This window comes from Athene noctua, chromosome 2 (assembly GCF_965140245.1).
Source record: "Athene noctua chromosome 2, bAthNoc1.hap1.1, whole genome shotgun sequence".
Lineage (NCBI taxonomy): Eukaryota > Metazoa > Chordata > Aves > Strigiformes > Strigidae > Athene > Athene noctua.
Window position 1 is genome coordinate 134,569,604 of NC_134038.1, and position 12,632 is coordinate 134,582,235.

Consider the following 12,632-nt stretch of genomic DNA (forward strand, 5'->3'; position numbering starts at 1 on the left):
AAAAGCTCTTTCCCTTGAAAACAACTAATACTGGGAAAGGTTGCCCACAGAATTGGTGAAATCCATCTCACTGGAATTATTCAGGACTGGGCTTGACATGGCCCTAGATAACTTAATTTGTGATCCTGCCTTTAGTAAGAGGCAGGACAAGATGATCTCCAGAAGATGTTTCCAACCTAGACTGCTCTGTGACTCAGTATGGTTAGTTAGGCCACACAACACAGCACCATGCTGAGAAGCCTATAGACACTGCTCCAAGTCAGCTGTAACATATACATGGGCATTAAAACATTCTTAACAGATACTACTGCAGCTAGGAATTAACAACATACTGTTAACAGGACAAATTAATCAGCTTTTTACAGCTTCAAGCTCCAGAGCTGGTTCATTTGGTGTTGCTGCAAATAAGTTAATGAATCTCCGGATTTGAAGACATACTTCTGTTCTTTGCATGTCATTCAGCCATAGTAAAGAAAAGTCATTCTTCATACAGGCCACAGAGAAACTAACTGAGGGCCACAGCTGACATGCAAGCAGAAACTTGACACTCTTACATTAAGACTTACGTTCTCTAACCCAAGAAGGACCAAAAGTGGGATTGTTGTCATTCCCCCTTGAATCCATTCTTCTAGGGAAACAGTGCCATCATGATCATAGTCAATTTCTTCCATCATTTCATGAAGGATCTATACAGTTTAACAAAAAAATCTCATAAATTCCATATTCTAACATAACATCTTGTTAGAACATGCGAAGATCTCAAATTCCCTCATCCACATGCAAAAAGGAAAATATTAGCTGTATGGCACCTGTAGTAAAATGAGTACTGACACTTCAGAAAATGAAGTGTCATATTCCTATTTACATTTTATTATCACGTGAAGTTCCCAAACCAAGTTGTGTCCCCTTGTGTACTTACTATGTACAATACAAATAAGAAATTTTCAGAGACAAACCACTCGTTTTATAAATGTTAATTATTGCATGCACTGAAGAAAAGCCTTAAACTATAGCAAGAATTTTTCACAGATCAGATTTAATCAGAAAGAGACTCATAAAAGTGCTAATTGACAGTGTCAAATTGAAGCAGACTATTATTATTTCTGTCTCACCACTATAAAATCACATGTTGACATGAAGTATCACAAAATGATTAACCACCATCTCTAGCAACATTAAAAACATGATAAAATGGGTACTTACTGGACTCAGCTCAGTAATATCCCATTCAAGGTATTCTGCAACATGCATCATTTGAGCAATGATATTTTCTAGCTCCTACAGATAAACAAAAAGAATTACCATATTTAATGCAATATTATAAAAACAACAACTTGTAATTCAAACATTGCATTCAGTGACACTGTTCCTAATGAAATGTCCTTTACACTGGAAGCTGTCCACTCTTTAGTGAATCCACTTCACTAGCAAAACATCAGGCATGGACCACAAAGCATGCAGCGAGGTGAAATACAACCCCACAATCAAAGGACAGCCTCTGGGTTGAAAGTAGTAATAGATTCTTCCTTCCTAGTTCATCATCTGAGCATTGGTTTCATGATCTGAAGTCCACCCTGCGATATAATTATGTAAGGTCCTTTAAATTGCAGCACTCTAACAAAATATTTTTTTGACAGTAATTATATAATTTACAGCTTTCTAATGGAAACAAGGCATAAAGTGGACGGCTAATACAGAAATATTTTCTTACCATCATAGCGTTATAATTTCCCTTGATCACATATCACTAGTGATCTTTAATATTCATATATACAATTTGTTTTGTAAACATGCTCAGATCTTTACCTAGAACCATTCTGAATTCTCATGTGTATTATTATGCACTAGTTATCTAATTCACATTTTGTATTGTCTAAAATTATGATACAGTACTTACTTTATACCTCTATATAACTTAGCTTCCCTATTCCCCTGTTACTTATGGGAATGACCTCATCTTCTTTACCAATTCACTCTATGCTGTCTTCAGGTAGGTACAAAAGAAGGAGGGAAAAATAAAAAGAAAAAAGAAAGCTGCCAATAAAATACTTATTTCTGTTAGCTAACAGAAAAAAAAAAAAAAAAAAAAGAGTTACATTTTAAAAATGATCGCTGTATCTCTGATTTTCCTTCAAACATTTAGCAGGGCTGCTCCTCAAAACTTTGTCTTTAATATTGTTCCTCTGTTCCTAATGTCAGAACTTCCATGTTGTAATCTCTCCACATACATCCACTTCGTGACTCTCACACTTTCCCTTTTTGATTAAAACTTTACAAATGGTGTTTTTATATATACCTCCCAGAAGCATACTAGAATTTTAGGAATCATATTAATGTGTCCCCTACAGTAATATGATTAAAAATCAGAAGACTATAGAACAGGACTGCACAACAGCAGTGTCAGCATTTGAAAATTTATACAGTTGTAGAAGCAACAGCTTAAAGGACAAGAAAACTCACGAGTTACTTTCAAAATGGTTGCATTTTTATCGACTGCAGTTTATACTGCTTCCATTAATTCAAGATAAATATAAAGTTGATTTGGATTAATTTAGTTTTGTATAGGTATGCAATTATGACATACTCTTACAATGCATTAAAATACATAAATAACGTTACCGAACTATCCAGGTATCCATTCCCATCTGTGTCATATAAGCGAAACATAACTAAAAAGGAAACAGAGAAGGAAACTCAGAAAACACAGTAACAACATTATTTCCTAAAAAAAACCCACAACCAAACCAAAAGACAAAACAACCAAATCTGAGTTTCAAAGAAAGGACAAACATTAGCATTTTCCTTTAATGATCACACTAACTGTAGACCCACACTTCATATTATGTGAGAAGTTCACTCAGTGACTACCCTGCCACAGTTGCAATTGCACAGCACAATTGCACGTTTCCACATAATCACTCCAACTTGGTTTGTGAACTTAATTCTGGTTCCTCCTAGAGATGATCTGTATTCCATGATGAGTACCACCAAAAGGCCCTTATCTTTCATCTCACCAAACACAGGATAACATACAATTGGTCAGGCAAATGTTGGTAAGTCTGCTTAACTTACAATGCTATCCTACTCCCTTGGTTGCAGCTATCACTTACTCAATAGTGATATTTTTTCACAAGTGCTTTCTGACCAAATAAATGAACCAGAAGATTATTATTTGAAGTATCTGATCAGCCAAATCCAACAATAAACATTCCTCACAGACTGTCAGCATGACTCCTCCCAGGACCAGACACGCTTTTATCAGTTTGAAAATATATTCCTAACATTTTGGGGAGCTACCCAGACAAGAATAGCTGCATTTTGACGATATCCAGAAAGAATATATACTTTCAAGTTTATATCATTACTTGATTCCAGCTACAAGAGCAGGTCCACCATTTCCAAGATATTTCAAAGCATGAACTCAGCTGATTATATACAGCATGAGATTGCAGAGCAGAAAGAAGCCTGAAGCTTTAGTAGGAATACTCTTAAAAGGATATTGATGAAAACCAGAAGCCTACAAATACCTCACTCTTTGTTCCTGTGTTCTGGGACAGTTTGTCGGAGCTCTGAAATCTATACACTATCCCCTTCAAAAGTGCTCATTTTTTCCCCCTAGAAGTATTTTCTAAGGAGTAAGAAGAGAGCCCATGTACAAGCGGTCCCAGGACACTGTAATGCCTTGACTGATAGCAAAACCCAAGCAATTTGCTTACAAACTCTTATGTGTTTGGAAACATAACATATGACCTACTCAGCAGTGAATAATCCCACCAGATTGGATCCATAGCAAATGCTGCTAAAGTTCAATAGATTATCACAGTTTTCAGGAAACAATATAATGAGAAGTGAGAGGAAATTCTTAGCAATTAGAAAGTAAAGTTCAGGCAGAATTTGACTGGTTTTGACTTGCAGCAAAACATACTTAACTGTTACACAGATTAGTATGCTTCCCTTACATCCCCCATCTTATTCCCAAATTGTTCACCTAACCATGAGGAAAAAAGGTAAATAGTGAATCTGCTCTACCACTTCAGCAATTTTTGCCACTACATCACAGTGCTCTTAAGAGCTGTAATACAAGATGGAAGACACTGTAGTACATTGTTTCAAGCTACAAAGGTCCATTATTCATTACTTACAGGCTAAGAAAACCTATAAAAATATATTTCTTTGCCTGTGAATTACATAGCAGAAATGTTTCAGTGTAAAACAACAGTTAAAGCTAAAATCTGCCAGAGATTGGTACTGTCCCTGCTACTGGTACGCCTTCTACCAAAGCTGCTCAGAGCACAAGAGCTAATGTTATCTGGCAAAGGTACCATTAAGCATTCACAGTTTCCATAGGGATGAATCACTGAATCACTCATGATAAAGTTCAAATCATTTGGTTCTCTTTCCTCCTCCTCTGTGATTGTAATGCACTGGCTGAAAGAATGTTCTACAGTTATCATGAAAGCAAGTTTTAGCATCTCCCTGATCTTTACCCACTCCAGAGAAGTAGTGCTTACAGCTTTTTTTTCTCCTTTAACATGAATCAGTAGTTCTAATCAGTCATTTAAAAACAGACATTAACATAATTATAACTGTTTCACCTTTGTAACAAAGTCTCTCCAATTACATATGTATTGGATAGTGAAAAGGCTCAATCTGTGCTCTTGGCTAGAGTCTGAAAAACTATGCTCCTGGTGTGGCATGCAATCTCTCTTCTATTCATAACCTGCTAAATATTCATGTTCTTGCTGATTTACGTACTCTAAGAGAAAAAACACGCAAAATTATAAAAACAACTGAACAAAAACTCTAATGCAAACTACAGAGCCCAAGTCAATCTTTTCTATTTCTTTTCCCATCCCCTTATCTTATAGCATTGACTGGCCACTCAACTTCTATTACTAGACTGCATAACTTCTGTAAATAATTTAAAATGTATTAAAATAAAATTACCAAGATGAGGTCAGCTGCTGCACTGCTATATTTTCATCTGCAACTTTGGACTTCTATTCTTGCTTATGATAAAAGGTGGCATCCCAGAAATTCCAGAAGTTCAAACTTATTTTCTTTTGCAAAGAAACTGGGGAACTCATTCTTAAAAACATATGCACAAACAAGTGCTAAAGGCACTTTCTCTTTTCACCAGTGTGCATACTTTGAAAACTGTAAGGCTTGTCACTCTCCACAGAAGCCTGCATGTCCAAGAGCTACATAGCATAGCAAAAATAGAGACTATTGAAAAATTATTATTGAAAAATATTATTGAAAAAATACAAAAGAACAGTGTGGCAGCCTTGATGCTTCTCTTGGTATGAAAAAAAACAGAAACAGAATAACCTGGAGAGAGTGTTGATAAGACAATTGGCAAAAAAATCCACAGCTCATAATTCTTGGAGTTTCTGTTCAGAATAGCGGAGAGAATGTAGTGTACTGGGTCTGGCTGAGCCGGAATTGGTTTTCCCCTATAGCAGCCCTCATGACGCTGTGTTTTGTGTTGGGAGCTGGAAGGGTGTTGATAGCACACTGGTGGTGTGGCTATTGCTAAGTAGTGCTTACACAACACCAAGGCTCTTTACAACATTTCCCCCTGCAGTGGGACAGGGTGGGCAAGATTTTGGAAGGGCACACAACCAAAACAGCTGACCCGAACTGACCAAAGGGATATTCCAGACCATATGACGTCTGCTCAGGTATAAAGCTGGGAAAAAAGGAGGAAGGGGGTGGTCCTTCGAGGCAGCCCCTACATGTACTGGAGCCCTGCTTTCTGAGAAGGTCCCACATCACCTGTTAATGGGAAGTAGAGAATAAATCTGTTTTCTTTTTTTTTTTGCTTCTGCACACAGACCTTTGCTTCACTCTGTTTATATTAAAACTGCTTTTGTTTTACCCACAAGGGTTGGTTGGTTTTTTTTTCCTATCTTATTTTCTTTCCCCTCTTTGCCCTGTTGAGAAAACAAGGGGGAAGGGGGGAAGTGAAAGAGCAACTTGGTGGGTACCTGGCATTTAGCAAAGGTCAAACCACCACATAAAGCTATGGTACCTGTGGAGGTCATATGCTTTCTCCACATCATTTACGTCTAATGCCCCCCATACTGCCTCCTGGCATTTCTCTGAACAGTTTCACAAGAGATACATGTCTGGCATTCATGGTTACTGGTAAAAAGCACATATAAATTGAGGAATGCATTGTGCTGACAAAGCCTCATGGAATTGTGAGCTAAAGTAACTTCTGCTGTTGGGGTCAATAAAAGAAGAAAAGCTCAGCTATAAAACACCACTGTTCATTTCTTAGGAAGTCCTCTGCATATTTAGAAGTGGTCTTTCTTACATGTTCAAGAATTACAGTGTGGACACCAGCAAGAAAAGCTTGGCACATGTGAAAAAAACATGGAGAGCAGATAATGGTTTCTATGGATCAAGTCTACAGATTCAGCCACAGAGCATGAAGGTATTTAACAACACAGATACACCTTGAATTATTTGCAGTAAGACCTTAAGAGAACTTAAACTATTCCAGTGTATCTCTCCTAGTAAAGTTTGAGATATTCTCTATATATTCAGGCCATATATAGTTTATAAATAATAGATATGATGAGCATGCCAAACAGGTGAGCATCACAGTGCTTAAGACCTCTAGAAATACACTATTAAGAGGTTAGAGAGTCCATGTATCTGCTGGAATATTGGTACATCTGTGAAAATCCATAGATCATATAGACCCAAAACCTAAACATTATTTCCTCTTAGTGTATTTTATCTTTAAAAATCCTCCAGATTATATTGGTTGTTATTTGAAAGCACTGCTTCTATGTTTTGCTTGTCATTAATCAATTTTCCAAACACTCAGCTATCATTCAAAGTGTTTCCAGGTTTTGTCAACAGAAAAAAAATAATGATTTGAAATTAGTGTTAATATTAATATTGGCAACTCCAGAGTAAGACATCCTTTCTTTTTTCACTACAGGGCTACTAATTTATAATTTACCTTACAGCCACAGGACCTACTGCTATCAAATTATTTCAGACAAAGGGTTAAATTACAACATAAGGGCAATTCAATTTTAAGCACAATTCAGTTAAAAGCAACAGGGAATTCTGCATACTAATGGTACGGTATAAGCTAAAATTTAGACACTAAAAAGTGACAATACATGGTATATTTCAACTCTGTATGACAAAGTAGAAAATAAACCTAAATAATAACCATGTTCTTAATTATATGTAGTAAATGAGAATGATCTTGAATATACAAAACATGCAAGTATTGTACATTTATCAGATCAGGCTCTCTTGCTCCTAAATCGTATAGATCATTCGTAGCCCTTTGCTTATGCAGTTCCTGTTGCAGGAAGTTCATGGAGCATCCCCTACACTAAAATCATCACCTGCTCCTCTGTCTCTCGCCCTTTTCATTGTACCAATGCTTGACACCAGGGGAGGCAACTGATCTCCACTTCATTCTATAGTTTGTGCATGGAGCTCTTCAGATCTCAGATAAGGCTTGTGTAACTTGTTACCATGAAACAATTGTTATATTGTAAATTGAATTCAATCCTAGGATCTCAGTTTTCCTGTGCTTGTGTTCTGAATGCACATTCACACATACATCCTCACTGAATCATCAGATACCCAACTGGTATTACCAAGTTTGGGAACAGCTCATTATAATCTTTGCTGAGGCAACAGTATCAGTGATCTTACAGTACAAAATTGTCATTGTAAGTCAAGTATGGGTAATGAAACATCAAGATACTTCAACAATATACAGTCATGTTAACCTTGCAATGAATTTCTCATTCTGGCAGAAGCAGCCTCCTGTTTGCATTTGTTACCATACTATTTACTTTCCATATAGTATTAGAGCCTGATCCCACAGTTCTTTTAGACAGACTAGCTATGTATATCAAAGTATATTTGGTCTCAGTAAAGACTATATGATTGAACTGACTGTTTATCGGGAAAACTGGCTCCTAAAATTCTGTAATGGGAAAACACATGGTTTCTTTTTTCTCTGATTCACAGATCTAAATCTCAGTTATGTTTTGAACAGGTAGAGGTGTTGGGCTTTAATAAATCAAGCTCCCAATTCAAAAAATCAAGTAATTTCTAACTCCCAGTGTCAAACACTCATTCCCAACAGTGGTGCAGACTTGGATCATTCTTGGCATTTCTGTATTCACTTACATTATAGAGTCCTATATTAAAACAACTATTCTTTGTGTGAATTAGCTATTTTTCTACAGATTATTCATCACTTCTATATCTCTAAGCATCCTCAGTATATTTCATTTGTTTTTCTCAGACCTGATACCAATCAAGACACAACAGCATACAAGGGATTAACTGCAGAATGTATGATCCTTACTCCCCTCCTTAGAGTGTGCTAGATAGAAAGAATTTATTACAATCTCATCAAATTAATATTATCAAGAATAAAATATAATTTCTGCAATAATGGTCACCTACAACCATACTGTTATAACATAGCTACTCAAAACTGAGTGTTAAACTCAGAAAATTTAGAAACAGTATTTTTTATGACTTATTGAAATATATATATATATATATATATATATATATATAAAATTAACTTAAAAACATAACATACATTCTAGCTTGTCTTCAGGTCTTCCTCTTTCTAGCAGTGACAAATAGCAAACAATATCTTTCAGCTGGATCATGTCTGGTAAATGTAAATTGGCAGGAGTAGGAGGCCGGGATGTAGAGGTACCTTTGTTAAGTCTCAGACCTGGAAATAACACATAGCCTTTGTTACTCTTAACATATAAGCAGAAAATTAAAACACAACTCTTGCATACCTACATCTTCATTTTATGTGAATCTCAGATGACTTCTTAATTTAAATATAAACTTGAAGTTTTAAACAATTCATGTTTACAGTTTATCCAGCAAAAGTAGAATTAAAATGACAGTGGGGTTTTAAAATACTGTACAGCTAAAGCAAACTATTAAATTAAATCAATCATGGGAATGCCATAGCCCTTATTTCCCCCCCCCAATTTGTGTTGATCTAATGTCATGTGACTATAAAAAAAAAAAAAATCGGTATTTTTATTCTACTATGTTATATGTTAATTTAAGTATTAAAACAATTCCTGTCCAACACTGCATCCATTTCCTTGTGCTTCCAGAAATTTTATCTAACTTAAGAGATTGACACCAGCTACACTAATTGAAGATGTTTTAGTGTCATAGAAAACTCTGATAATAACCAAGTGTGTAGTTTTCCCAAAAACACAGCCAGATGTGTGTCAGAGCAACATATATTTGAAACATAGAAGCCCTGGCCACAAAATACTATGAAAATAAACATAGAATTTAAGTAACAGTTATAATAATTGCTCAAACATTGTGAACAACAGCAGTTCCAGTGTACCACTTGGAATACAAGTTTCAACATTGCCAAAATTTTTGTTTCAAGAGAACATTAATATGACCAGTCCTGATGATACTACTGGAATCTGCAGGATCAATAAATAGAAGAAAAAAGGGGACAGACGAGAGAACACAGAGAAAACAGTAATAAAACTTTCTTCAGAAGTTTGTTACATTTCTCACTGACTTTAGTGATGTTAAAGATGAAACTTTACAAAAGGACACACTGTTACATATTTTCTATAACTAATTCAGAACAGATTCATCATTGCACATATATCCTGCATACATAATTTTGCTCATCCATTTGTTTAGGACAAGTTAATTACTGTAACAAATGGAAACAGTATTCTGGTGGGGTTTTTCCCCCCTATTTTTATCTTGAAAAACTTCATTGCAATCTGAAGACATTTACAAAGGTCTACTGAGGTACACAAGTTAAAAAACTGTAATTCAGTAAATAAGAGCAAAAAGCATATCTTTGAATCAAGTTCATGTTCATGGTTTCAGGAAGATAATAAACACTAAAAGTAAATATTTAAATTAATAAAAAGATTTAATAGGGTAATGTTCTACTAAATGCATTTGCATGTTGGTTAAGTGCCCTTAAAATTAAGACATTATAAAATGTTAATCAATTAAGATGTTAGCTTTAATCACAGAATTTATACAAATAGTTCACATTCCAGCCTAATGTGAGTCTTATACACAGAGTAAAAAGTATTATAAAACTTGGACTAACTCATCTGAAAATGTAGAGTCCTGAAATCCAAATGAAAAGGCATACAAATGTTTAAGTATCTTTTAGCTTATCATAAACTGCAAGGTAGAGGTTAAAGTATTACTTCTTAATCAGAGGTGGAAGAAGAGGGGTGGCTGCAATGCACTGATTTACAGATGACTTACAGTGCTGCTACTTACCTGGCATCTGTTTCCATCTCTCTTCAGACACCTTAACTGAAAATACAATTTATAAACAGACATGAGTGGACCAAGACACACTAAGTGAAAAACGGACACATACCAGAGATATTTATGAACCCTGCCACCTTCCTTGTGATCTTCTCTAGCTCTTGTGTACCTTTCCATTTTTTAGAAGAGTGTCAAATGTTTCTGACTAATTTATTTCCAGTAAGGACAGTTTTTTTCACTATTGCTAACATTTTAAAAAGGACTAGATGTCCTAAAGCAAAGGTTTGCATAATTTTCATTTGCACATCAAAATATACCAATACTTTTTCCTTTTAAATGCTACAAATTATATAGATGCAACATCTAGTCTAGAAATCATGCACTGAATTATAATATGAACAGTATATTTTCAAGCACAAATAAATCTTGCATGAGGTGAACTGAATTGTCTGAAAGTGCTTTGGATTTAACAATTTATCAAACAGTGCTTCTGGTATTACGCTATATACATACGGAAGACTACTAATCTGGTCTCATGTTACATTATTTCTGAAGTCCTTATTAACAGAAAAAAATAAAAATTGACTACAAACTGGGAAAAGTGAGTGAAGGAGAAAAAGATTTTAGGAGGCAGCATTAGAATATGAAACTTAGCATACAGTTTAAACAACAATAACCATAATAACGATGAATGTGTGGAGGTTTTTTTGGTTTGGTTTCTTTGAGTTTTTTTTTTTACCACACCTAAGAATAAAATCTATTAGAGGGAATTATAGTGAAAGTGAAGAAAACTGAGTATGGCCTATACTGGTCAGAATTTAGCTGTAAATCTGGCAATGACCTAAAACCAGCTGTTATCATATATACATATGAAGTGTCAAAAGCATAGAAATACAACACCAGAATGATAAAAGATGATTTTCTGAAATAACAGTAGTCAGATGACATATGTAAAACCACAGCATAATAAATAAATATGAACCTCTAAATAGCTGCTATTGGACTTATCAGGCAAAAAGTGTAAAAGACTGCAAATTTTGGGGGCTGGTACAGTGCGTGTTTATTGCTGATGCCACTCAATGATGAAAATATGACTAAAACTCCAATGAAAAATTAAAAGTAATGACAGTGGAAATGAAATTGGGCTGCTAAAATTTAAAGGCAACAGAATGTATATTCATCGTTGAAAAAAATGCAATGGTGAAAATTTATGACATCCAAAATATACCCAGGAGCATAGATTAAAGAATACATTTAGACATGCTCTTAGAGATACTGTTGCAAAGCATCTTTAAGGGTAAGGGACTGAAACACTGGTCTAAATTACTTGCCCAAACGCATGAGTAAGTCATTATCAGAACTGTAATTAGCAACAGAAGGTTCTGAATACTCCACACAACTGATTACACCATAGGCTACTAAACCTACTGCTCTGCACATGAAATCAGTTGAGATAATTATCAACAAAAACTCAAGAAGCTGAAAATATACTGTCTACATAGCACTATTTGTGGAAGGAGATGTGTCCATGGCAGTTCTGATTAGAAAGGATAAAAAAAGATACCTGAAGAATTCAAGTGAAAAAAATAATTAGATGAAGAATCATATTCCAGATGTCATAAGTAAGCTTTACTAGCAGAAAATAGTTTTTCTGGATAAGTCTAATTACAGTTAATGACCGTTATATAGATACATTATAATATAATAGAAGAAATAATGTAATACAGGGGGGGTTTTTTGTTTGTTTGTTCATTTTGTGGTTTTTGCCAGGAAATATAAAACTAAGACATGGAAATAACAAGTACTGTAAATTTAAACAAATAAAAATAACTGAAACCCAACTATTTAACATAGTTGAGAATAGCATGTACTGAAATGAAAAAACAGGTTAGATTCAATGAGTGATATTTGAAAGACTATAATTAGTATAGTACACTAAGGCATCTATGGAAATCTAGTGCCTGGTACCTGCAATAGCTAACATTTCAGCCAGCAGTACATGTACCAAATTCACAACTTCTGGGTGAGCTGCAATTTGAAGACACCTAATCTTCATATAGAGAATTCAAGTGATTAAGTGCCCATCAAACTTGGTAAATTGATTACCATTTGGTAACTTCCTCTAAGCACCTGATTATCCCAGCTGTTCAAAACATGCAATTTATTTCATTAGTCCAGCTTCTGCTTTTAGCTACTAGATTTTGACAGAATTCCCAAATCGCTAAAGTGATAAACTAAATATTTCAAGTTAGGAAAGTAACCTTAAATTTCTCTGTAAATTTTCCTTAGCAGTTTTATAAAATTTTGGAAGTTTACAGTTTTTAACACCA

At 34.9% G+C, this 12,632-nt stretch overlaps 1 protein-coding gene across 5 annotated transcripts in view; it reads right to left on the bottom strand.

Annotated features, from left to right (window-relative positions):
• DGKB (diacylglycerol kinase beta) overlaps window positions 1-12,632 on the bottom strand; it is a 360,852-nt gene that overhangs the window by 257,034 nt on the left and 91,186 nt on the right. For 3 of the 5 annotated variants that reach the window (XM_074898029.1, XM_074898030.1, XM_074898028.1), the window contains exons 6-10: window positions 10,312-10,347; window positions 8,603-8,743; window positions 2,620-2,669; window positions 1,204-1,278; window positions 567-686 (exon numbers count right to left, since the gene is read on the bottom strand). In XM_074898029.1, coding sequence (XP_074754130.1) covers window positions 567-686; window positions 1,204-1,278; window positions 2,620-2,669; window positions 8,603-8,743; window positions 10,312-10,347 — 422 coding nt within the window. The remainder of the gene's footprint in view (window positions 1-566; window positions 687-1,203; window positions 1,279-2,619; window positions 2,670-8,602; window positions 8,744-10,311; window positions 10,348-12,632) is intronic. The other 2 variants (XM_074898032.1, XM_074898031.1) reach the window with 1 other exon arrangement.